The 27,405-nt window shown below is 29.6% G+C and overlaps 3 protein-coding genes across 4 annotated transcripts; 1 reads left to right on the forward strand and 2 right to left on the reverse strand.

Moving 5' to 3' along the window:
• Positions 1-2,043: 2,043 nt before the first annotated feature.
• LOC126776376 (uncharacterized) lies at positions 2,044-3,480 on the reverse strand. 2 transcript variants are annotated; one of them, XM_050498852.1, is made up of 4 exons: positions 3,354-3,480; positions 3,237-3,283; positions 3,031-3,169; positions 2,044-2,949 (listed from the first exon to the last, which is right to left on the reverse strand). In XM_050498852.1, exons 1-4 carry the CDS (start codon positions 3,376-3,378, stop codon positions 2,072-2,074), a joined length of 1,089 nt encoding a protein of 362 aa, XP_050354809.1. In that variant the 5' UTR covers positions 3,379-3,480; the 3' UTR covers positions 2,044-2,071. The 2 variants fall into 2 exon arrangements, with proteins under 2 accessions (XP_050354809.1, XP_050354810.1); XM_050498853.1 differs by having other exon boundaries at positions 3,031-3,147; positions 3,237-3,427.
• A 1-nt stretch (position 3,481) lies between these two features.
• Positions 3,482-6,762, reverse strand: LOC126776413 (uncharacterized). The gene is made up of 4 exons (XM_050498921.1): positions 6,597-6,762; positions 6,284-6,327; positions 4,469-4,613; positions 3,482-4,041 (listed from the first exon to the last, which is right to left on the reverse strand). The coding sequence occupies exons 1-4, from the start codon at positions 6,619-6,621 to the stop codon at positions 3,602-3,604; spliced, it is 654 nt and encodes a 217-aa protein (XP_050354878.1). The 5' UTR covers positions 6,622-6,762; the 3' UTR covers positions 3,482-3,601.
• Positions 6,763-12,515: 5,753 nt separating this feature from the next.
• On the forward strand, positions 12,516-25,811 carry LOC126776444 (neuronal synaptobrevin-like). Its single transcript, XM_050498965.1, has 7 exons — positions 12,516-12,915; positions 19,765-19,882; positions 20,816-20,894; positions 21,039-21,118; positions 21,714-21,765; positions 23,303-23,337; positions 23,531-25,811. Coding segments are annotated over exons 1-6 (339 nt in total). The 5' UTR covers positions 12,516-12,913; the 3' UTR covers positions 23,311-23,337; positions 23,531-25,811.
• Positions 25,812-27,405: the final 1,594 nt, after the last annotated feature.

The following is a 27,405-nucleotide window of genomic DNA, read 5'->3' on the forward strand; positions in this document are numbered from 1 at the left end:
AAAATCAAACTAAATCGATGTACTGAAATGTAAAAAATTGATTATGAAAACATGATGATATTCACACGGATACCAAATGTGTGCGCTTAAGTTCAGAACGTTGTTTCAAGAATAAAATAAAATATTTTATAAACAACGACAGATGTAAGTAACAAGTTATTATTTAGATCGTAATAAATTGCTATTTTTTATATAAAACAGGTAGGCGGATTTTCTTAAATCAAGAATATTTTAATAAATTATTAATATTAAATGAAATGGTATTCTTGGTAAAGATATTACACGTGTCTTTTGGTTTCAATATTACTTTATCAGTTCAACAGAATTATTTATAACACCAAGTACACTGTTACACGTGGCGAAGTAAGAATCTTTCGATCGATAACTGTTTAGGAACTTTCTGACACGAGCTTTCTTTTTAAAACGTTACACGTGTTTTTATTGAATTCTTTTAGATAATCCCTCACGATTTGGTGATTTCTATTTTATCCTTTAGTTGTATGGGTGTGCTCGTGTGTGCAAACCTATCAACTTGAGACGAAAGTTTGATTTTTTTAAGCAGCATTATAATTTGTGGGATTTGTCGAGATAAAACAAATGATCCCACATTTGAAGGGCTTACTAGTGGTATATTATACTATATATAAAATACTTCCACTATTTATTGGCAATAATATATACTACTAATATTCTTCTGGATCCAATCAGCAGATAAAATTCACTCTCTCCATTTCATTGTATTGTCATCCAAATAATATATTTTTGCAAATCTTGAAATCGATTTGGTAATGAGAAGAAGGTTGTCATTGAAGGTCCTTCTAAGCGAGAGAGATAAAGATAGATGTATATTAATAATCACTATTAAAAAGATATTGTATAATAATTATCATATTAATATATGAAACGAATACGAATATCATAAATTCAAAAACATTATTTATCTATCTACGATATTTTTACACATGGTTAGAGGCAGTAATAATTGCAGCCTCCAGGCTTACAAGAAATCTCTCACAAATAGAGCGCTATTGTTACACGTGCTATGTAAATGGGTTACTGGATCGTCTTAAGATAACCTGAAAAAGAAATAAAACAGCGCTTTTGTCAGCAGAATTATAAACAAATTCGCGTTATATATCAATTTAGTTTTTAAACGACAATTGATTTCTTTTAGAAAGATTTGAAATGTTTTCTTAGTATTTTATATGACCAAATTAATCCGCAAATAAATAACGTCTTATATTACAAATAAATCTGTCAACGCACATTTAAATTGAATACTCCCATTGTATATCAAGTTAAATTCACTATATACTAAAGAATACTACGTTAACGAAAGGTAGATTTCAAGTTAACGATTTCTTTTAGATAAGCTTCATTGTTTATTCGTACACACAAAACGGTTACTCAAGCAGCGGGGCCAAGTTCATTGCAATATTAACGAGGTTACACAACATGTGACTACGTGCCCGGCTGCCCGCGCGGAAACTGCATATTAAAAGCCAAAAGATGCCAGCAATTTGATTAAATTTTTACAGAAGGTTACCTGTTTTACTACGAGGGGCAATAGTTGGTAAAAAAAAATTAAGTCTAACAAAGCCTTTAAATACCGTGTTTAGTTTACAGAACTATATGATAACTAGATGCTCAGTATTGTATAGAGTCCTCATATAAAAGTATAATTATTGTATATTACGTTGTATGTTTACGTTGTGGCTTTAATATAATTATATGTAGAACCGACCAAGATGAACACTGAACTTTAATTATAAAACAATAATAATAACAGATAATAAAACTTAAAATATCTACATCTTCTGATGATAAAAGTTTAAATGATTAATGAAGAAATAATTCATTTAAATTATCAGCTTTTTATCTTACTATAATAATTACCTTGACATTTCGACATTATTAATATTGTAGGTGACTCTATATTCATTCTCACGATACAAGATTAGTAGGTTGTACGTATTATCAGAATAATAATAATTATTTATGTTATAATAAACTTTTATTTTACAAATGTGATTACTACTTCAACCTTAAAATAAACTTTGCGCAAAATCTCTTAGCCTTCATTATGTGCGCCGTAATGAAACGACTCATTGTCTTCATTCAAACTTATCCGCAAATCATTTATACTTATATTTAAGTGCTGTGGAAAATGCGTTGTGTCTTTTAAAAGTCTTACTCGACTGCCGAACCGAGCTTTTAAAATTTGAAAGAAATCCCTCGTTTCACCTTTGACAGTTGTCTCCCAAGTACGTGGTCTATCACAATACTTAGGATACGTTCTACAAACATCTGGGGTCGAAGGTGTCACGTCTTCTCCAATTGTATTCTCATTAAGTTCTTTATATTCTGTCGTTATTGTTGTAATGGCGTCTGAAGTATTAACGACAGATGTACTTAAATTTGGTTCGCTTTTCGTCAAATTTGATAATGTACTAATCATTTCTGTTTTTGACTGTTTTGTAGTATCCGTTTTTAACAAGGAAGAATCAGGCGTTAGTGACTGCGTTGATAACATAGTGCTCATTGGTTTAGTCAAGTTTTTTGTTATAGCTTTGGTCATTTTTAAATTTGTAGTCTTGTTTACATTCGAACGTGTGCAATTTGAATCAATAACAACTGTTGAAATAGGTGTTGTTGTTAACTCTGTACTTATTTTAGTTGCATTAAATGTAGACGTAGTTATTTTAGTTATATTCTTAATTTTTGTTTGTCTTGAAGAAGACTTAATGCTTGTTATTATTATTGTGGTTGGAATTTCCGAGGCTGAAGGTATTGTTGGTGTTGATAGGTTAACCGTCGCAATGTTATGCGTTGTTAGATTTAAACTTTCAGCAGTTACCGAAGGTGATATTTCTTTTGTGTTAATTGTCGATGTCACGACACTTTTAGTTTCTTTCAATGTACAATCCGATTGATCAGTTTTCAAATAAGCTAAAAAAGAACACAACACCAATTAGATGCTAGATGACATATATGCTCTTTAATTCGATTTGTTATTCATGAAATATTTACCTTTGTGATTGTCACAATTGTACTCAAACATATCGCATTCATCTAAAAACATTTGTTTGTGTACTTGGTCTTTCTCAATCCCACACAGAGGTGTACCAGTGTGGTTGCAAATTGTTGCTAAGAGACAATGATGAGGCGGCTAATAATATATACAATAAATATCACTTACAGAATTACAATTGTCAATCTCTATTTAATTTTCTTACCTGTATATAATGTTGTTTAGTTGAATTTTGTATCAGAATTATGCAAACTGTAATCGAGATGTAACATTACTAATATGTAATTTAAAGGAACTTCATATGGTTTCTTATAGTTCTTACGTGAAAACACAAAAAAATGATTCATTGTTAAAAGATATGCAATTCTTAAGAATTAATTGATAATATGTTTATTAGCTCCGTTAACGATTTATTCAAAATGGAAGTAAAACACGTTTATTTATTATAAATGCTATATATTTTATATATAGACCTACTTTACACTATAATACTTTCAAACCAATAAAAAAAATGCATAAATGTTTTATAGGTCGCATACATTTTTAATTCCGTAAACATATTACTTTAAATTATTCTAAAAAATCATCGGATTCGTCTTGTTTTTTATTCTGTTTACGTTTTTTGTCCCCTTTAAAAATGTTTTGAAGTTTCCTTTTAGTTTTTGTCACTACTTTTTTTTTTAATATGATAGTTTTGACCTTTGCGCTCGTTTTCTTTTCATTTATACTCGTTTTAGACATCTTTACAGTTATTTTAGTCGTTGGTCTTTTCTTTTTTTTCCATGTTGGCGAATATCGCCGCCTTCCTCTCAACATGTGAATAGGTAACGACACTTGCGTTGTACTTCTCGGTTTCTTGACAAGTTTACTCGTTGGAGCGAATTTATATTTTTTTCCCATTCTGTGAAATCTGTGATCCGGACATGTAGGGAAAGACGGGCATGGCGGTATCGGAGGGCAGAGCGTGACCGAAATACCAAAGCAGTCAGAATAATTAATAGCATAATAATCTGCAAGCAAGTGATATCGAAAATAATTTTATTAACGCTTGTAAACTAATCTTAAATAAATTAAAATATAATATTATCATAGATTTCAACACAACGCGATGGATATATTTTTGTCAATCAAATAAGTAATTATCGCACACCATACTTTCCACAAACGAATAAAAAAGTTAGGTGGGCGGGTTTGTTATGTTTTGTATAAAACTGCGAGCCTAGCCAAAGTCAAATAGCGATTGTCGATTTTATTTGTAGAAAAGGACAAAGTGTATGCAAATGACATAAGTATATTCGATTTATCAAGTGATCAAAAATTTAAGTATTGTAATAAACAATTTAAATTGAAACCGAATTTCTTCGACAATTGTTAAGTGCACCTTGCCTAACCTTGCCTTCCTTTCCCCCCGTATGTAATTGGTGATCTAATACATACCGCTCTCAAAATCACAATTGTATTCAAACATATCGCATTCGTCAATAAATAATCTTCTATTGAACTTATCTTCTTCATTTTCTGTACCACACTCGGGTATCCATGTGTGATTGCAAATATCTGCGAGTAAGCACCAATGTAATGGCTGAAGTAAGAAATAAATGGACTTTATTACTATGAGAATGAATGAATACGCATATTAAGAAAATGCTTTGACCTAATTTGTCTGTCCGAGTTGATATCCAGAAATATTAAATTAATATCCCTTAATCTATATTTTACGGTGCAAAGAAAACAAATACGTTTTTATAAAAATAAATCTGTCGCGTAGTGAAAGAATATATATAATAAAACATTTGCCTTCATATAAGACAAAATAATTAAATGTACTAAACAGTGAATTTGTATTCAACTATGATATAAAATAACGCAGAACAAAGTCCAGATAATACTTCCAAAGACTTTAAAAATATATAAATAATTATTTTATATTTGTAGTAAGTATTATGTATAGATAAATTTATAAAATCTCGATAGTTATAATCATCAATATTTACTTGTAACATATACATATATGTGTGAATTAATAAAAAAATGTCTTCATTATTTGGAAAACACAATAGCAAATAGGCACTTGCACTGATAAAAGAAACCTTGCTCGCAGACAATTGGCACAGCAAGACCTTTTCACAACTCCAAACACCGTCAATGCGCCGCCGTGATACTGTTTTATTACAGGCTTTTATTCAACTTGTAATGATTGTTAGTTTGTTGAGGTTTTTTCTTACCCTATGGAGTTAAAGGTTTACATGTTGCTTCGGTTCCGATGGCAATGTATTTTTATGGTAAGCATAAACCGATTGGCTCGTTACGAAGGAACTTGACAACGATCAACAGGAAAGAAAATTTGTATATAAACTCTTTCTATTTATTTAAAATAATATATATAATATTGCCCTTAATTTATTTTAAATGAAATCAATAGGTATTTTAGAATATCTCTCGCAATTTCTGATGAATTTGATATCTGGTGAAATTGGCAATTCATACAGTGACCTTTAACTTATAATAATAAGACGCTTATTCGCCCACTCGTTCTAAACTGCCAACATTTTCTGAATGACATTACAATTTAGGAAACCTAAGCTTACCGGGTATTTTGTTTCGAAGCTTTCTCTCTATTTCAAGTCGCCAAAAGGTTAAGTAATGAAAAAGCTAGACGTGTAAGATATATATTATATATTGAATAACAGGCAGAATGGAGGAATGGTAATAAACAATTTACTCTTAATTATTATAAGATAGGAATACATGTATACATATGTATAAAATGCAGTGAGCAGAAAGGTAAACACGCTTATACGCACGCAAATACACATACTATAGCAGAAGTATCATGGAATCATATATCTACATATTGCGGCCTTGCGTAAAACTACATGGTTTTTTTTTGAGTTTGATATAGGTAGGTATAAATGAGAATACACATACTTTATAACACATATTGCAATTATAAAATAATAACAATTAGATATATGACACATGCCGGTTTCACCATAATTTTTTTCCATCAAAGCATAAGAAATTTATAAACACAAATAAAGCACATGTAAATTTTTTGACGCTTGCCCCGATTTGAACCAGCGAAAAGTTAAGATTCACCTGATCTATCCGCTAGGCCATCTTAACTCCAAATAATAATTAAAAAGTGGCAGAATAATGAAACTCGATATAATGATTGCATTATTGTAGATTCATTGTTTTATATTAAGTATATTTATATGTATGTATTATAAGTATTATAAAATAAATTACCCAAACAAAATGTTGAACTGTACGATAAGGTATCAGTAAGGAAGCTGAAAAGTAGAATTCAAATAATTATTAAAAGCCTATTTTTAGCGAGCTACGATTGAAAACGTTGATTGGAAAGTAAGGTTCGACGGCTATCTTTGTGTCGCATTAAGGTCACCCCACAATAGCTACAAACTAATCCTAATATTCAAAAACCACAATTAACTTTAAATAAGTTGAAACTTTTCTACAAGTTACAATGTTGCTTAATATAAAGTTTTATTTAATCTCTTATTATAATTAATTTAATTCTTGATATAAAAGCTCTAATTACCTATGTATATAAAAATCGCAAACATTTCTTTTGGGTATCATTCTCTGCACTTGTTTTTATTATATATTTTATTTAAAATTGTACAAAACATGTTTCTTATAATACAAAACCATTTCTAAATATATTTTTCGTAATATTTCTATTAAAATTCCCACACTTTATTGCTTAAGCACCTTACATATATACTACTAGAATTTTTTACATAATCATAAAATAAGCCATAGCCTTCACGTGTTTTATAGCTAATACACATGAATTCTTTAATAAATCTTGTACTGCCATTTGAATCTTTTTAAATGGATTTTAGTCGTCTCTAATGGACTATTGAAATAAATCTTAATTTATATTTCGTATCAGTATGTTATGCTAATAGCAGAAACACAATTTTATCGGTAGTAGGGCTTTATTGAAGGCTTTCTAGTTGTGTAGCGGCCACATACCAATTATTCTACTACTTTCTATTGCTGTTTCGGTTTGAAAGGTGAGTGAGCCAGTGGATTTATGATACACGTAAGACCCAAAACCCCTATGTTTGTTGAATTTAAAAAATACAAATTACATGATAAGATGTATTATCAATTAATATATAAAGTCAAATGTTCCGACTAACATGAAACCATCACTTATTGGTAGATGACAGTTTCAGGATAAAGGGTATACAGTACCTACGTTCTACGTATATAATATAATGATTGCTTGCTCACTCTTGTTTGATATCTATTATCATAAACTGCGTATCATCCGAATGCATCAATTACCACATTCAAGAGCGTTTAACCTTGACCCTAAGTGTTTAGAAACAGAGGTCACATTAATATTCATATTGCTCTACGTACTTTAATATACATACAAATATGTGACTTCTTACGAAATAATCTTGCTTGGGACATTATAAGCATTTTGCTAGCTTATAGGGCCGCAGTCGTCAAGGTCGTGGGTTCAAGTGCCGGGCCAATAAATCTTTTATTGGGTTTTTCTGTCGAGTTGGCAGTGTTTACAATTCCGTGTCACAGAAAGCACGTAAAGCCGTTGATCCTGCAGCTGAACTCTTTGCGCTCATAACAGGTTTCACTCAACTGCGCAGGATGTATTATAGTGCACAAGTGTGTTCGCTAACACAAGTGCACTCTCTAATTCCGAACTCTCATAATCAGATGAGACGGCAATCCGACACGACCGGAAAGAGTACACATTTCCAACTTCCAGACACCGGGCTACTACTGAGAATTTTCTGATAGAAAAACCCAATAACTTTTTATTGGCCTGGGAATCGAACCCAGGACCTCCAGGTCTCCAGGCCTTCTAGCTTTTTTTTTGCGCAGATACTTGAGCATTGTAATATGGCCGCTGTGGTTGAAATTATGACATAATTATTTAGATATCTGCATCATCACATACTTTTATTTTTATTTAGACTTCCTCGTTTATGTAATTTTGAAATAGGGTTAGGTGGAAATCTTATTTATAATAACCTGAGTTTCTAGTTAAAAAGAATCAGGGCAAGCAACAAGTATTCATCGTAATATTGTAAAGGTCTCCTACGCATTCATTCTACTTAGAGAACGAACGGAGTAATGTTTTCAATGTAAACAAGCAATTTAATTCAATATAAAAGAAACATACAAGTCGTCTAGATATTACTCTTTTCAGTTTTCTTTTATACTCAATTTGTTGAGTACTCATTACTCATTACATTACTCATTATTTTTGTTAATTATATTATCTCGCTTGACATTTAGATAGTAAATGCCAACGAGCTAAATACCGGTTTAACTATAAATGTTGTTTAGTCGTGATTAGTTAAACAAGAGTGTGTCTTTTTCTTTCAAATGTCAAATAATTGATGACATAAAGAAAATTCTATATTTAACTAAACACCCGCTAAAGTTATAAGCTTAATACAAAAATGAGCCTTATTGTACGTCTGCGGTGACTGGTTTCTAAAATGAGTATCCTGTAAATGTAAAATTGCACCTATAATATACATGCGTAGATTTGATATAATTTGTTTAACGTTTTCTTTACAGGTAATCTTCATCTATCTTAACAAAAGCTGTTTGTTTAAATACAACGCGAATTAAAGAAAAGTTTTTAAAAAATAACGACAAATAATTGAGCAATTTAAATAATTTGTCAATTTCGAATAAAACCGTCACATTCGACTACGCCACAAGTTCTAAGCTAGGTGAAAATATTAATAAAAAGAAAATATAATATATTCTACAAAGAATCTACAACGGCTTGAGAACGCTCGAGAGAACGAGTCAGCTCTTATGCATTTTTAATTTTTCTTAAAATGTCTTTGTTATAAATAAATATTGTACATTTTTTTCGAAAGAATAATGTGTAAGTACTATATTTCAAGTTAATTCTAGGTAAAAATAAATTGTGTTGGAGTGTATACATTTCAGAATATAGATTAATGTGACATAAATCAATCAATATTAAAATATAAACTATTATTAAATTAGCTCTTTATTTTATTGGCTACTAGCGATTCACCCCCAGTTTCGCCCGCGTCATAATTAAAAATCCAGTTAAACGGGATAAGAAGGACCAGATATTTTAAGTATGTCATACTTTAGCTGTGATAAAGCTTGAAAAAGTAACAAATATTCACAACACACACAATCTTTCTTGTTCTTTGTATTTATGATATGAGTGTGATTATTATTATTGTAGTAATTAAATAAAAATGGAGTTACTGAATTATTGTAATGCCTCCTATACATGTTATATACAGTAATAACAGCCTGTTAATATGCCACTGCTGGGCTAAGGCCTCTACATTTTGGGGAGGTTTGTAGCAGAGTGGTTGAACCACGCTGCTCCAATGCGTGTTGGTAGAATACACATGTGGCAGAATTTCAATGAAATTAGACACATGAAGGTTTCCTCACGATGTTTTCCTTCCCCGTTTAGTACGAGATGAATTATAAACACAAATTAAGCACATGAATATTTTGTGGTGCTCGCCCGGGCTTGAACCCACGATCATCGGTTAAGATTCACGCGTTCTAACCACTAAGCCATCTCGCCTTGTTATATACATATTATACACTATATTAGATATAGTATTTCCATTTGCTAGGACAACGATATCATTGGCATGACTTACACTTGAACATGCTACATATGCCCATGGATAAAGCAACAGCAAGTAATAGAAAAAAATTACAACCTTTCTAATTTAATAAAATTATTAAATAAGGTTAAAACTAAACAATGTAATGCAAACTTTCTTAAATCCTACAACTAAGGAATAGATAAAAATAGAACAAAGTTACAAAAATTACAACCGCATTAATAATTGCAACCTAAAGCCACAAAGTATTCAATATTATCAGTGCAATGATGAAATTAATGAAATGAAACTCAAAACAATAATATGAAACGACGACAACACTGAACTAAACACGAATCCTAATATGTATAGCAGAAGGTCACTCTACTCCGTAAATCTGGACACCGCAATTCAAAAATTGATGTATTTAGCACACCGCCATCTATGGGCTAATGGCCGCAACATATTTTATAACGACAACCTACCTTTTTTTTTAACGCTGGAAAAACGCGTTACCCGTTTCCCCCACGGGAACGTAAAGGGTATGTGGGGCCCGCTGGAGCCCAAGGCGCCGAATGCGCCCCGAACATCGGAATACCCACTAAAAAACCAGCGATACCCTTTCCGTCTTAACGTGGAGCGCCACCGAATCGCTTTCGCTTGCTACCGTGAAAACGACAACCTACCTACCTAACCAACTTTTTATAACTTTTGATAGACTCAACCGATTTTGATGAATAAATACTATATTATACTAATAAAAACTAAACAAAACCTTGAAGTACATCTTATAATAATTCATTTATTTAATTATTTTTTTTATCCGTTTCAAAGATTAGCGTGGGCAAACTGACAGACAGAATAATTAAAAATGATTGTTTTGGTTTTGGTAACTCGCAAATAGTCTTTATAATAAATATTTTCAAACAGCAAAAGTTCAAAGACGCAGTTATTTTGAAATCACAGACAGACACTTCCATATTTTTATTTGTATAGATTATAAGAACATATAACATCGCTCTCGTGTATGACAGTAGCTAAACAACTATATATAACTATTCTCAAGATATTTAATAATATACATATTTTTGACTCGTAAGTGTCGCCTCATATGAGAAAATGTGGACATCCATGAATATCTTCAAGGGATCAGTTGTCAAGTTGACAATAATTGATATCAATGTATCAGGGCTGGGCAAATGCCTGCTCTCCCATTAAAGTAAAGGTCAAAGGTATGTTTCAAACCGTATTCCCCCAAGCCCGGTTCACAGCGTATTGGTAGATAAACGAGTTTAATCGGTCACATGCAGGTTTTCTTACGATTTTTTTTAAACCCTTGCACTTAAGCTGACGTTATTCTATTATGATCCGTTTTTGAAGAACTACAAGAATATCGCTACGCAGTTTATGTATACCATGCGTTGAGAACTTGCCAGTTGAAAAATCAATGAGATTTAAACTTCTCATTACAAAATTAAAGCGTTCTTGAAAACTGTATTTGTTTTAACAATAATTTTATTAATTATCAATAAATAGAAATATGGCACTGAATAATGAACGTAATGGATTTTCACATAAAAAGGTCGACAGAAAAAACTATAAATAATAAAATAGTGCCCAATAATGCCAAAGTGGTTCTAATGAGTTGGCAAAAGATCTTAGGTAACATAGGCTTCTCCAATATCTTACCTAATCAAATAAACGTAAGTTTAATCAAAGGAAAGATAAAACAATATACTGTATACTCATTTTTAATTAAAAATCATAATATAGTGCACATTTCAATAATACAATAATATTTATTACGAATATATAATGTCTTTGTTACGTTCACAGTTGAAAAGCTTCGGCCTTGGAATTACGTCAGTGCAAATACTTTTATTAAAAAACAGCTCGTCTAATTACCTCTACTGATGACAGGAGAGCTGGTAATTTTTTTTTTACCAGATGATCGAAATTGCGATTCGAAAGGAAATGCTGCTAGAATTCTTGCCACCGTTCCACGCGGTCATGATTTGTACAGTAGTTATTTTTAATTTTTATTTGTATTAAGGCTTCAATGCAAATAATTCTTAAGTAAATAAATTACAAGTATGTATAATATTTCTGTTTAATTATTATATACATTATCACAAATAGACAAAATGCAAAATGCTATTTAAACTTATTTTAAAATATTCAAAGATATTGACTTTCGAATACCTGTTGAATAAGTAACAGCCTTATTAAATATATGGTAACCCATATAATATGAACATGACAGTATATAATAAAACAATGATTTTAATTCTTGTTTAGCACTATATCCTTAAGAATATTTATGATAATTGTCTTACAATATATTCATTATAAAACCTTATTGCTAGTAAACGATAATATATTTTAAAAGCCAAATAATTAGATTATAAACCAAATGGTTTTCGTATCTTTGCAACAAGTTACTCAATTTTTAGTTCTTAAGTTTAAATAAACATTATTAAAAATGCTTTCAAATAAGCACTGAGACAAAGACCGTCAACAATATTATAAAACTATTTTTTACCCATGTATTATATTGAACGAGATTAACCTCAATTACGATAGAATAGTCGCCAACGCAAACGTTGTCTATACCATTACATAACTCCCACGTACCGAATTGATTTTTGTTCGCGTCCACCCGCCCTGCTACGCATGCGTCGAAACCACAACGCACACAACCCTAACCGCACGTACTACATACGAATTTACTTACTTTCATCCAAACGAATTTGATTTTAAATTATGTTACGATAAAGTTCATTTTGGCCTAAACTTTTAGAAGGTATTTTTAGACCATTCGCTCCTATTAGGGAAAATACTGACGCGCCCTCTCCCATGCAAATCGGGAAACCTTGTCACGGAAGGTTTTCACTTCTATCATTATTTTCTCAAATACAGGATATTTTAACATTGTTCGTACAATTCGATCTCTTGTGTTGGTGTGTTATGGTTGAGGAGTACGTTTAATAAATGCTATCCTGTATAGAGGGTCGATTTCGATTTGAGAAATACCTCACCTAAAAATAGATCGGTAGCCGATATTCTTGTGGGAAAATCTAGTAAGCATCCCATTCATGAAGTACATTCATTTGGTGCTGAGCAGTGAAGGTGCATAGGTCGGGGAAGATACATTGCCAGTGAATGAACTTAGGAGAGAATTTGTGAAAGATATTAAGAAACTCGTTCCATTTGTTCGGATTTTCATCGACGCGCATATACAGAGCATCTAAAAATGTAAGTCATACTCTTTTTTATCAAAGGCCACTGAAATTTGTTTGATTTATTGATTTTATTATGTCTATATTGAAACGTAACTGAATTTAGTTCGATATTTATTTCATTTTGAACGGTAGGTATGTTGAATTATTTTTATTGTGAAATAACTTGTAATGTCAGAAATAATTCCATATAGATTTCGTGGCAATACTTAAAATTTTAAAACGATTCGCCCTATTATTTGCTTGATTTTTTTAACTTATGTCCAGTAAATAATATAAAGATTGAATAAAAAAGGTGCTATATAGTGTATTTAGTTATTTAAATCACGTTAAGTCCAACTAATTTAACCTTAATATGGGGTGCATTATATATTCTATTTTTATTTTATATTGATATATTTTTAATATTGTATGTCCTGCTAATTTTTTTCCGATTAAAAAATATTATTGAAGTTTATTAGCTTGTCTATAGAATCCATAATAGTTATTAAATAATGTTATTAAAGTTATAAAGTACCTACCTTTAAGTCTTACTTTACTTAATATTTCTTACTAGACTTTATGTAAATGAAAAGACTGCTGATATTATTTAATTATAATTCAAATAACTGTTAAATCTGAAACCAAATTAATAGTTACTGTTACAATAATATCAAAGACAGATGTTTTATATAAAATAAGTATAGCTCTTGACTTCGTCTCTCTTCGTAGGTTGGTAATGACCGGTAATGCCATATTAATCATTTATAAGCCATAAGCATAATTAATAAATTATACTTGGTAGTAGGGCTTTGTGCAAGCCCGTCTGCGTAGGTACCACCCAATCATCTTATATTCTACCTGCAAACAGCAATACTTATTGTTGTACTCAGGTTTGAAAGGTGAGTGAGCCAGTGTAATTACAAGCACAAGAGACATAAATAGCTGCCAAGGTTGGTGACGTATTAACGATTTAAGAGATGGATAATATTTCTTACAGAACCATGTCTATGGGCGGATGATGTCAACTAACCATCAGCTGGCCTATTTGCTCGTCTGTCTATTTTAAAAAAGAATAAGATAATTTAAAAAAAAAACATATCGAATAACTCTCGTAGTTTGAAAGCATTTGATGAATAATCGGAATAAAAAAAACTTATATTGGTAGGACTGGGTTAAGATTAAGGTTTAAAAAATAAAAAACAATGATCCTCAATAGGGGTTGCCTGAAATATGTACATATATACAAGAACTTTTTTTTTTTACTACTAATATACAATTGAAATTCCGTCAATTCTAAGTGTCAAGTGTTATATAAAAATGACATACGATGAATTACTATTGTATTTTTCCACAGGCGCAATAATAATTCAAGTCTGAAATAAGTCGTGTCACTAAACATCAAATAAGAAATACCACCGGACGACATCCTACACCGTTGAGTAAGCAAACCTTTCGACGATTGACGTCAAAGTCGAATGGAAATCGAAAAGCATTTATCTTTTGTCGCTTGACATTCGAGATTCATATGTCATCATAGTAAAGGCGGTGGCGCGAGACATAAGGCTTTACAATTATTGAAAACTGTTTAAGATTATTGAAAATAATAATATATTACAATATAAATTAAAATCATAAATAAAATATTTCAAATGAATTTTAACAAAAAATTGATTTCTTTGCCCTGGCATAGGGGCCAGGACATAGGTCTTCCTAGTTTATGGTGCCAGATTATCTATAAATAGATGTACAAAAACGATTTCAATAAATATTTTTATTATTATTATATATTTTTACTTTAAATAAATAAAAATTAGGTAGACTGGCAACTAAGGATTATTGGCTACCATCGCCCACAACGTTAATGCGCCACCAATGTTGACTAAGATGTTATATCCCTTGAGTATGTGTAGTTACACTGGCTCAATCCCGAACACAACAATACAAAGTATTGCTGTTTGCCGATAGTATATACATATGATGCGTTAGCGGTACCTACCCAGACGTGCTTACACAAAACCCTACCACCTAAAAAATTTGAATTAATTTGAATTCTCAAGTTTGTGCTACCGTTTCATTATCCAACGTTGCTTATTGAAAGTTTATAAACTTTGAATATATTCTTTTTTTTTAAACTGCTGGTAAAAGGCCACACTAATTTACTCCGCTTAATAATATACTTGTCTCAGATTTTACCTTGAACATAAACTTTTCCTGACGATAGTTTTCTTTACAGCGTTAGACAAGCACGTGATGAATTATAATAAAATTGAAAATTAATGCAGGTGAAATACGTGATCTTGGGCTAAGTTCCAATTGCTCCCCTCTGCCCTTCTTGGTTTAATTTGTATGCAATGTCAGTACTGCTTTATCAACTCTATTTTAAAATATACATACATATTCTCTACTTACCAGCCCGCCCTTAATGACATTCAACTCTACTGTATAATAATCTATGTCTATTAAGTTATGACTACATATAAACTATCCGTAGGTTAATGTTACATGTCAACTGGCTTAATGGAATTAGAATTAATACAGAAATACAAATAAAGTGTACACATGACTTTGCAAGAGCAATTCCTAAGATTGACAATGCATTGGGAATTATACATTCACAGTCATACATTTGTCCTACATAAGTTGTAATAATTCTTTTATTTTAAATTCCATTTCATCGATCCTCAATCTCTAATCCATTTAACTTTTTTTGAATACGATATAAAGCCTACATAAAAGAAGAATACTTTAATTTATATTTAGCTTTAAGCTGAAAACTGCTGAGCTTGGTTTCGACTACTCATACTTCCAAGATAACCTACCACCCTTAAAATCCTACCGTTATTGCATATAGAATTTTATATTGAAAATAACAATAGCTATTAAGAACTTTGCTCTGACTTCATTGAAGGGCATTTAAACGATGAATGTTCTTGTTATAAAACAATTGTATTTAAAAAAACAAATGTTTTAATTATTTAGCGGCCGTTTGAAACACCAGCACCAACACTTTATGCGAAATTTCAATAATATCGGTTCATATAGTTTGAAAAACAGTTACAAGCTTTTTTTAGTTTTATTTTTAACGCTGTAAAAACGGATTACGCGTTTCCCCCACGGAAACAGTTGGGGAGTATGTGGGGCTCGCCGGTGTCCAAGGCGCCGAGTGCGCCCCAATCATCGGATTACCCACTAAAAAACCAGCGGTACCCTTCCCGTCTTAACGAGAAGCGCCATGGGATCGTTTGCGCATGCTACCGTGAAACAGTTGCAATCTTGACCAACCCCATACTATCCTATATGGAGTTGAATAAAATGAAGAATATCATATTTTATGAGGAATATACGTAAAAAACTAGCGTTATTTATTATAAATGTTAAATAACTTCTAAATAATGAACATAATGTTTTTTCATCCTTTTGTAATTCTTAACCGTTTCATGGAAAGCCACTTTCGATCGTAAAAAGCTACGACATGCAATTAGACTGAAAGTATTTGAATGCACGCAAATGCATATAGGTATAATTTGTATCCTTTTGTTGATACTAAAACTTTTACATATTGTAATAAATAAATAAGTACCACTAAATTTTTTGCTTCTGTGTTTATATTTTTAAACCAATTACCTCATTAGGAAACCGATAATTAATAATTTAAATAAGAACTATTCTTTTGAAAAAAACCAGTCAGCTGTTATTCGTATTTTCACACCGAAAGATCCTACATAGAAAAGGTTAATAAATTAAAGTATAGGGTAGAAATATGACGTTCTAGAAATATTTTTGAACGGTAATTAAAAAAACAGTCAAAAATATTTTTTTTCTCAATGTCCTGGACTGATCATGTAAATAGTATTGCGTACTGATAACAAATCAATGAACCAAAAAGTTTATTCCAATTTTAGTTTAAATATTTTTTTAAGATAAAAATAAAATATTATTTAGTAATTTAAGTAATATAAATTATTTAAGTTAATTATTATTTATTTAAGTAATAAAATATACATATAATAAAATCATAGAAACTGTTTTGAAGTTTCCAACATATTGTGTCAGCGATTGGTTTGGTTAATCTAACATTTGCAATTTGTCATACAATCTGCGTCCGTACAAGTCGACCTGCCCCTTTATCGTTTATTTAAAGATTACAAAGTTATTAACTTATACTTATATAAATTGATCAAATGTACTAATAAACATACAATTTTGTATCGTGCAGACAAGTAAAGAGGACATCGCTGATTAAATCTGGACCACATTAAGGGTAAAGCCCGTTGTAATGCGGGTCCTGAACTTTTGTTAAAATACTATCATTCTGATATTTGTTCAAGATAAAAGTAATTTCTATCGTTAACCTTTATATATTATTTATTATTATTAAGTTTCAACTTATATTTTCCTTGTAATTATCGTTGGTTACATATACGATTCGAATATAGCTGATATCGTCGCGTTTGGACTCTACTACCACTTACCATCAGGTGGAGTAGTCATTTGCCCGCCCGGCGAATATATAAAAAAAAAAAAAATATTCAAAGAATTTTAAATATTCCATCCTACTGAATATCGACCGTGCATCATAATGGGAACAATTAAACGAAAAAAAATCCTGACTTATCTATGGATTCTCATAAATAACTATAAAATAAAATAAGTACTGTTTTAAGTTACAAGAAAGTTCAATAAAACGCTGCGAACAAATTTATACCTCCTCCAAAATCCTCAATAGCTAGGGACGCCTCTCACCATACCTTTTACAAGAAACATCTGATAATAAATTAATTCGAGTTACTTTTATGCATAAGTACTAATCAATCAAACTTTTTATTTATACCATAAACAATATTATAATATTGTCTTTGGTTACTATAACACAAATACTATGCGATATATCTAAATGTCATCAATACAGAGTTTTATAAACAACATATACCTATATTTAATATATTTATAAGTTGATCAAATGTACTAAAAATTTATATAATTTTTTATCGTGCAGACAACTAAAGAGGACATCATTTTTTAAAGGTTATAAATAAAAACTAGACACACCCTTTTTATTCTCTATTGTTTTTAAAGACCTTAAATATAAAAATATAAATATGTACTCCATATACGAATGTAACGAAAATGATAACACATATATTTATTTAATTATACATAATTTAAGTATTTATTATAAAGTAGTCCTTATTATTTAAAGTCTGGGTCACTGCTAGCTTTCAAAAATTTTATACAATCTTTTCATTAAAGTATTTTCAGGCTTTATTTGACATTTGCAGTTTGGCTTAACGAATGATACTTCAGTTTGCACTTTCATCTGAAGGACACTTAAACTACATACGTGCATGGCCTGGCAGTAAACCAAGTAGAGCATAATAACTTTCTAGAAAGCAAGCCAAATCTCATTCGGAAAAATATACAAGTTCTATATTTTAATATTTTATATCGGATACAGGGTACGGTAGGGCATTGACATCGTATCTAATATCGTTCTGATATAAAAAAAATAAGTACTTACAATTCTATCTTTTATTCTCTATGCTTTGAAATGGATGTTAAGAAACAGAAAAATATGTCATGGACGTAGTGTGTGTAGTAGTAGTACTTTAAGATTACGTTTATCCTACACTTAATCGATTCGCCCTTGATGAAATAGCTATTATTATATGTTTGTAAGATTAGTAATAACTAACTATTATTTGACTTTTTCAATAAAATCGATTTAATTATTATAAATATATACAAATAACAATGACCATATAACTTACATATCGTTAATATAACTGAATCGTTGTTTAAATTAAATAAAAAATAAGGTCTTTGAAATCAAACATTTACAGAATATTAATAAAATATTAGTTTTGAAAAAAAAAATAAAGTAGTAAAAGCACTTGATCCATTAGATAGAAAGAATTGTGTGACCTATTTAATAGATTGTAAAAGAATATTCCATCATGTCGAGACATTTTATATACGAGTAAGATAGGTCAGTCTTTTTAAGAAAACAAATAGTTGATATTATGTATTTTTTGTATTTACGGAATTATTATTACTTACTATAAAAAAGAAATACTTTTCTTTAGTTTTCATTTATAGCAATTTTCAAAATATTTTCTGTACTTTTTCAATACCTGGCTACGATTTAGAAGTATTTTTTACAAAAAAATCCATTACATGAAACCTACACAATATCAATTCTCAATTGTCTGTAACAATGCGAGTCTATTTATTACTTGAGCCTCACAAAAATACACAAATGGATTATTCAGAAAAAGCAATTGTTTTAAATTTCATTCATTTTTTATAGTTGAATAACTGTAAAGTCAAATTATTCTTAATCACAGGTTATAAGTTTCGAAACTGTTAGCCAGTTTTCTTGCAGACTTTCTTTGTAAGAAGTCATAAAACTTTAACAAAGTTTAAAATTAATAAAGGGCACAGCGTTTGCACTTAAAAGATTTTATAAGATTTTTTTAAATGAAAATCTCTACAATTTTTATAAGTTTAAAATATATCAATCAGCTTATTTATATATTTATTAAATAATTTACTTTGAAAAGATAAACAGAAATAAACGATACTGTATCTATTATTCCAACTTTAATTTTATAACTTTTACATGAAACAGTGTACTCAATATGTGTTTTTTATTATATTTACTAAAAGGAAGGTGTTTTTTCCCCTTGTTATTTTTTATGATTCTATCACTAATCTATTACTAATTAAGAGTAATCTATTTAGTTAAGGGAAATATTAAAGTACAAACTTATATATACACATTATTTTTATTGATTTATAAAAGAAAACATTAATATATATGTATGTATTGTGTTTTTCTATTGTAATTGTAAAATATAACGTTTAACGTTTTTTTTTCATTAAGGGCGTCTGAGGGAGGACTAGCGCCTAGCAGCGATGACATGCCAGTTGGTGGGCCAAAAACACCACAGCAAATTGCTGCACAGCGTCGCCTACAGCAGACGCAGGCTCAAGTGGATGAAGTAAGTATTTCAATGTTAAAACGATTACAATTTAAAGCAAATATTTGTAACTTAACTATTGTAAGCAAAATTAAGTAACCCCGTTTAAATGCTAAGAAATAGTGCTCACTTCATTTGAAATTGTTCTTTAGCTTTTTGATTTATTAAAGATTGTAATTTTTTTAAAAGAGCACTTGACAATTCTTTTGTTTGACCTATGGACGTGTCATATAACGGCTTTACATGCATATACATTACATTGGTTAAGCAATACTATGTTTTCCTCTTTCAAAAGTGAAATCAATGATGACAGAGAGAAATCAGTGTTTTAACTATACAATAATATGATCGTTGTTTAGTAATATCATAAATATTTTAAAGCGACTGTATTGACCAAGTATGGGATAATATTTTAATAAACGTCTTAAAATAAATACAGAGACTTGAAAATTAAAAGAGATCTTCGTTTTTTTTGCACTGCATAAAATTTTCCTATCGGAAAACTTATTACTTACTTGTAATCAACAGCGTTACGGAAATGGTTGTACAGTTATTACTCATTACTAAAGTAAGGCCACATACACAAGCAAAGACATAGTATAAGTATTAATATTTACATTAAATATAAAACATTCTTGCTAAATATTAATGCGAGAAAATCGTATGTGTCCGTGTCCGCGCGCGCGCACTTGTTTGTGTGTCTGTGTGTGCCTAAAAATTATATAATTTTAAGAATTAAACACTTGTATATGTTAATTGTTAATGTTCATTTTAAATTAATTTACACACTTATCGCTAACATTTTTACAACAAGACATTGATTTCACCACTAAAATAATGTAATTGCAGTAAAACCGTTAATGAATAAATTGTTTTGAAATATAAACTGCTGTTTTGTAATATAATGTTTACATAATTTCAAACACTTTGATATTGAAATTTTATCATCCCCAGGTGGTTGACATAATGAAAACAAACGTGGAGAAGGTATTGGAAAGAGATCAAAAGCTTTCGGAACTCGACGATCGAGCAGGTATGAAATATGTAGCGTTAGAAATTAATTCAATACCGTTGCTTAAGAATTAGTTTTTATAACAGTTTCAAAACCAAAAGGTACTAATAATACTAATATATATATATAAGTAAATGTAAAAGTTACATTTTTAATAATTTACAGATGCGCTGCAACAAGGTGCGTCACAGTTTGAACAGCAGGCTGGAAAACTTAAGAGCAAATTCTGGTTGCAGAACTTAAAGGTTTATTTTTATTCGTAAAATTTCTTCAATTACATTGTTATTTTACTGAAATTCTAACTCTGAAGCCGAGCTAAAAAAGTGCTCAAACCGAAGCAAGCAGCACTGACTTTTCATGAGCCCAATTTGCGGTGAAGGACAACATTACGAAAAATTATGTCTTTATGTGTCGGACGATAGTCTGCCGCGTGTGTAAATTTGAACACTAAAGGTTTTTAATACATACAATACATACATTTTTCTGACGCAACAATTTTAGGGTTTGAGCAAAGTTTACTTCATGTGAAAACTACATTTTTAATATAAAATCTAATTTTCTTATTCTAGACCGACAGGACTGACCTATGTCCAGCCTTGAAACATAAACGAAATATGATTTTTTTTCAATCTATTAACATTTTAGCGATTATAATAACGCTCGCATACTAGCAAGTCGAGTGTAGTTAAAGAGCAGCGTATAATGAATTAAATGCAAAATAATTTTCGCTTTGACTTGACCCCAGAGAGTCTTTATTAATTAATACTTTACTTGTATATTAATAACGGATTAAATACAGATTGTGTATTTTAGATATTATAATAAAGTTTTAATTTGCAGATGATGATAATTGCTGCTGTTATCGGAATTATCATTCTTGCTCTTATCATTGGTAAGTAACACTTCGTGCTAAATTTGTGCACATTAAGTTGCATCTCTACTAAAGGAAATATTGACAATTTTTGTGTTAACAACGTGCATTGGATAAATGTTTCCGTGTTAACTTAATTTTTTTGAATATTGATGCAATGTTTTATAATTGTTGTGAATGTCTTTCTGAAGTATTAAAATGCAACCACAAAAATTAGCAACCATTTCAGTGGAAACGCAACATTAGAGAATGTCGCTCTTAAGTTTTTTCAACATTTAATAAGTTTTTAGATTAATCATGCCATTATTTTTTCTCACATTTTCAGCCAACTTTGTGTGAACAAGTTTCGGTAACCGAAGTTTAATTTAGAAGTTACTTGTTATAATATATAAATAGTAATATAACGTATGTTGTTATTTTGTTATTACTATTTGATATTTAACCAATTTTTGGTAAGTTCGCAGTGTCGTTGTTGATGAATAAGCATGATGAGAATAATCCTGGTCTATGTGAAATAACAATATAATTACTAATATAATACACATTTGCGTTAAAGTATTTAAATCAAATTTTACCAAAGCCAAGTCATTCTCATTATACAATTCGATAAGTATATAAGTAATTGTGATAATCTTCCAACTTTTTAAACGAAAGCTTAACACTATTCTTATATATTATGTATAAATTGAAAGTTTTGCATTGCGATTTTATCACAATTACTGCTTATTCTGTGTATTGATCCTAAATGTTGGCTTTATCTGTTCTACTTTATATTCGTTACTCGTATATTTTCTCTGAAGTTTCACGCCGTCTTCTATTTTTACACACAGCTGACATTATGAGATATTTACTCTGGTAGCTTAATATTATCGTGACTGTAGTGCGATTGTGTGACAACTCAGTTTGTTTCAAACTCGTGAAATGTTAAACACCTACTCACGTTGTTACACTATTTTGATGAATGTATCCTTTAATTGTTATAATTACATTTTTTAAATATCGCATCATTTTCTGACATTTAATAAATTTGTTTCGAGGTGAGCTTCAAGTTTGTTCTTACAGAATAGCTCTACTGCACTTTAATATCAAATAACAATTAACATTTAATATATATACATTGTTTTTTCATTAAAAAAATCATAAATAAAGATATATTAGCTACCAATGTAAATAATTCAGGACTAAACTCAGCTTTGTTTTGCAAATGTATTTATCGTATGTCTAATGTTGCTGTTTTATAAATAATCGATTATAGAAACAACTTCTGCTTAAAAAATCTGTCTCCAAGAATGCGAAGCTTATCCTATATAGGCCCCTATATTATCTTGCTTAATATTAATAACTGCCTAGATAACTATATAATCAAAAAACTCTTTGGGAAACCTCCAAAATCATATTTAAATGTTATGAAACAAACTTTTTTTTTCTAATAAATAAAATCTAATTGTTGTACAGTTATACACCCATATACAAATTTAAAAAAAAAAACTTTTAGTTCATGTTATAACATATATAAACTTTTTTTAACTCTAATAACAATTTTTTATATATTTTCTAGGTCTGTAAACAGCTAAATGAAGGAAGGAGGCCGAGGTTGGTATTTTAAGTGTTGTAATATACAATACATTAAAATTTGTTGAATAAAATTAATAATAACCATTACTCCCTTGAGTTTCAGGGTTTATAATTATTCGTTTAAGTATTTAATTTGGCATATTTATTAAATAGCTTAACCAAAGTTTCTTAGGTGACATTTAATTATTACAAATAAAACACATGTTTTCAGGTACCTATTTCAACAACAAATCGATTTCGGCACTCAAGCTAAATAATACAATGTTCTTTTAATTAGATATTAGTGATGTTGACCGTTTCCAACAAATATTATGTAAATTCCAATGTAAAAACCTTACTATGTATTTCTTATAGATCATCATATATTTACATGTTTTGAAATTCACTCGTCCTTTAACACGAATCCTTTAGTCACTATCAGCAAGATGAAAAACAAATTAGAGTATTTTTAGAAGATCTTTCTTTGTTAAAATATTTACCTTATAAAAATGAAACAACATGAAATGCTATTTGCTATACATATTATAGATACCTAAGGCTTATCGAAAATATACCATATCTTGTAATTTTAAATTGTGTTCACAATAAGATGGGTCTAACGAAAATGACTTTATTTCAAATATTTTTTTTAAATTTGGACCAAGTTTCTGAAGTTGACTTATTAGTGACCGCATTTATTTTTATACATCATATATTTCTTATTCTGTCGTCTGTTTAGGGAAAACTGTATCCGTCACACCGTAAAACCTACTTTTTTTTTCTTAACTGGAATTTGCTAAAATATTTAATAAACGGTGTGACATCCCCTGTGCAACGTCAGCTTTATAGTTGATCTTTGATAACTATTTATAGAAATTTGTTTAACTCTTGCTTATAATATTTTATAACACTTTTTAGATGTTGAATAGGTACATAGGTTGTTTGTAACAAGAGCTGGTCCATTTCCTACGTAACCATTTTATTTATGTATAAACGAATTGATCCAAATATTACTTATGATAATTTTCTTAATTCAAAATCTTATATTATGAATAGTTTATATTAATTTCTTGTAGTTTAATTGATCTGCTATCTAGTTGTCATTTAAATTATTTAACTAACCTTAAATGTCTATGCTATTCCTACTATTACGAAATTTGTATTCGTTGTTATTATCTAGTAATATGCTATTAAACATGCTATATAATGGTAACTGAAATGTAGTACGTTGTATCTTTTTCTGTGTGTAAAATATTATGTATAGCTTAATTGACACTTAATGTAAAATATTGCACTTTTTGATGCTAAACTGTAGTTAATATCCTGCTATATTATATTCGAAAGACCTAGTCAACATAATATTTACATAAAATTGGTCTGCATTCTCCAATATTAAAATATTTGTTTTTTTTTTTTTTTAATGCAAATATTATTTACGAAAGCATTTAATTACATTACTAGGCTTAAACTTGTGTCTATTATAATTATTTAAACATTTTTTTTTACTTTTGAGAATGCAGTCTATAATCAACATGTTATTATTAATAAATACTTTTTTAGTACCATTTATTATAATATAATTTAAAAATGAATTGAGTCAAAGGTACCAAATGTAGGTGATGACGTCACTTAATTCCAAATGGAATTTATCTTAAGATTTATCTAGACTACGGTCTTAAGTTGTATGATAAACTTAACTTTAAAAGTTAAAAGTTTTCATGCGAACTTAAGCATAATAAAATGTAATCTGTGTCAGTTGACAGTCACGTTAGTATTTTGTGTTTATGTCATCATAATTGCACGATATTGTTGTTAATTCTATTTATAGGAGTGTTTATCAAATTTTAGTTGTGTATGGTATAGATATAGTATAACAATTAACACTTGCCTCTTTTTTTGAAACGAGGTCCGATTTACATCTTAAATTTGCAAATTTATTTCGTTATGGTAACCCTTAGAAAACCCTTTATAAATTTAATTTTCATTTCATTTTAAAATATTCATATTATAAGTACTTGTATTAAATATTGTGAACGTATTTTTTTATTTTTATAAATATTTAAATTGGTTTTTTAATAACTTGTATTTTTTATTTACCTCAGGTTTCGAAAAATGAGGCCAAAAATTCACTGTAAGGTAAAACTTAACACACCAGTCTTAAAGAAAGACGTATAGAATAGAAAAATAAGGTAAAGGTAAACAGTGTTGGCTTTATCTGTATAAACTCAAAAGTTGGCAAATACGATATTTTAATAAAACTGTTAAGTACAAAACATTATTTGAACAAAAACATACATCAATTTAATATTTTTATGTAAAGAAATTAATTATAGGTACATATTTTAAAGAACGATATTCCAAATATCACACAAGTTATGAAGAGTTACATATTACTTTTTATTTAAAATAAATGAAATATTTGTAGACAGATAGTTAAACTTTTTACCTTTATTCTTATTGAATACTAATATTATAATTATAATATCCCTATCGTTAAGAAAACATTACGTAGTAGCAACAGATAATATAATCATTAGACTACTTATTAAACATCCAAAATTTTAAAATAGTTTTCATTTAGTTAGACAATTTCTATGCGCTGTTTTATGGTATTTGAAATATTATTTAAGTTAACGTAATAAAATATATCGGTTTAGTTTGAATTAATAAAACTTATGTATTTTAAATATTTTTTATTTATGCTTACTGACTAGTACGATATTTAAAAAATGTTGAAAAAGTTATGATTCTTTATGCGGTAATTAAATTTGACAAAATGTAATCATAATAATAAGGTAAATTTTGAAAATATCGTAACAATTGTTATAGATAAACATTTACATTTACCTACTGTTACTATTGTGTTAGATGAAAATTGTTCAATATAAAAAATACTAATATTATAAGAAATTAAAGTATTCATAGTACTTATCTCATCTATGGAAATGTTTTCATACATAAATACATACATTCGAATCAATCATATGAATAATGGGTATAATGTGTGTGTCTAGAATTTAAAGGGTAATATTGTTGTATTTGGACGTTCTATACTTATACATAATAAATGTTTCATACCTGAAACATTTGTGAGACCAACAAAGTTTTAATAATGAACTTGAATGGCAAGAGATAAAACTTTCAAATATAACAAATTATTATTCTGTATTACAAATCAAATACATAATCAATGTAATCTCATATTAAGAACCATAGAAATGAATAATTATTGTAATTCTGTATGTATCCATAGTATATATTAATGTAATTATTGCTTCAATAAAGTAAAGCAAATTTAAATAAACAGTCCTGATGTTTATTTTTTATGTCTACTAGTAAATCCCAAATTGCTCTTGTTAAGTTCGAGTTATCGCTATATTTTCTTATTCTTACAAATTTTGAAAGCTATCAATACAATTGAGAGCTGAGCACAGTTCTTAGTAATATGACATCATATAATACTACACTAGTACAGTTACTCAACCCCATACAAATATTTGGATATCGCTAATTCGAGCTACCAAAAGGGCTATTTTTTCCCATAATACATAATAGATGGCATACGTGTGAATTGAAAAAAGGCGACTAGCACCTCTAGTTGTTAATGTAAAGGCTCTAAATTATAGATGACGATAAAAGCTAAGGTGTCAGTCCCCAAGCTGCCTCTTCGTAATGTTGTATTTATGAAAAGATTCTCAAAGTCATAATGAATCGTGATGTGACCCCATGGTGGTAGGGCTTTGTGCAAGCTCGTCTGGGTAGGTACCACCCACTCATCAGATATTCTACCGCAAAACAGCAATACTTGATATTGTTGTGTTCCGGTTTGAAGGGTGAGTGAGCCAGTGTAATTACAGGCACAAGGGACAAAAAATCTTAGTTCCCAAGGTTGGTGGCGCATTGTCTATAAGCGATGGTTGACATTTCTTAGAATGCCAATGTCTAAGGGCGTTTGGTGACCACTTACCATCAGCTGGCCCATATGCACGTCCACCTTCCTATTCTATAAAAAAAAAAATGGTAATATTAATGCTATGGTTTTGAGGAGATTTGGATCTTATTTCATTACGCTGCTTAAATGCAGATTGGTTTGCACACTTTTATTCG

The sequence above is a fragment of the Nymphalis io genome, chromosome 20, assembly GCF_905147045.1.
Source record: "Nymphalis io chromosome 20, ilAglIoxx1.1, whole genome shotgun sequence".
Taxonomy (NCBI): Eukaryota; Metazoa; Arthropoda; class Insecta; order Lepidoptera; family Nymphalidae; genus Nymphalis; species Nymphalis io.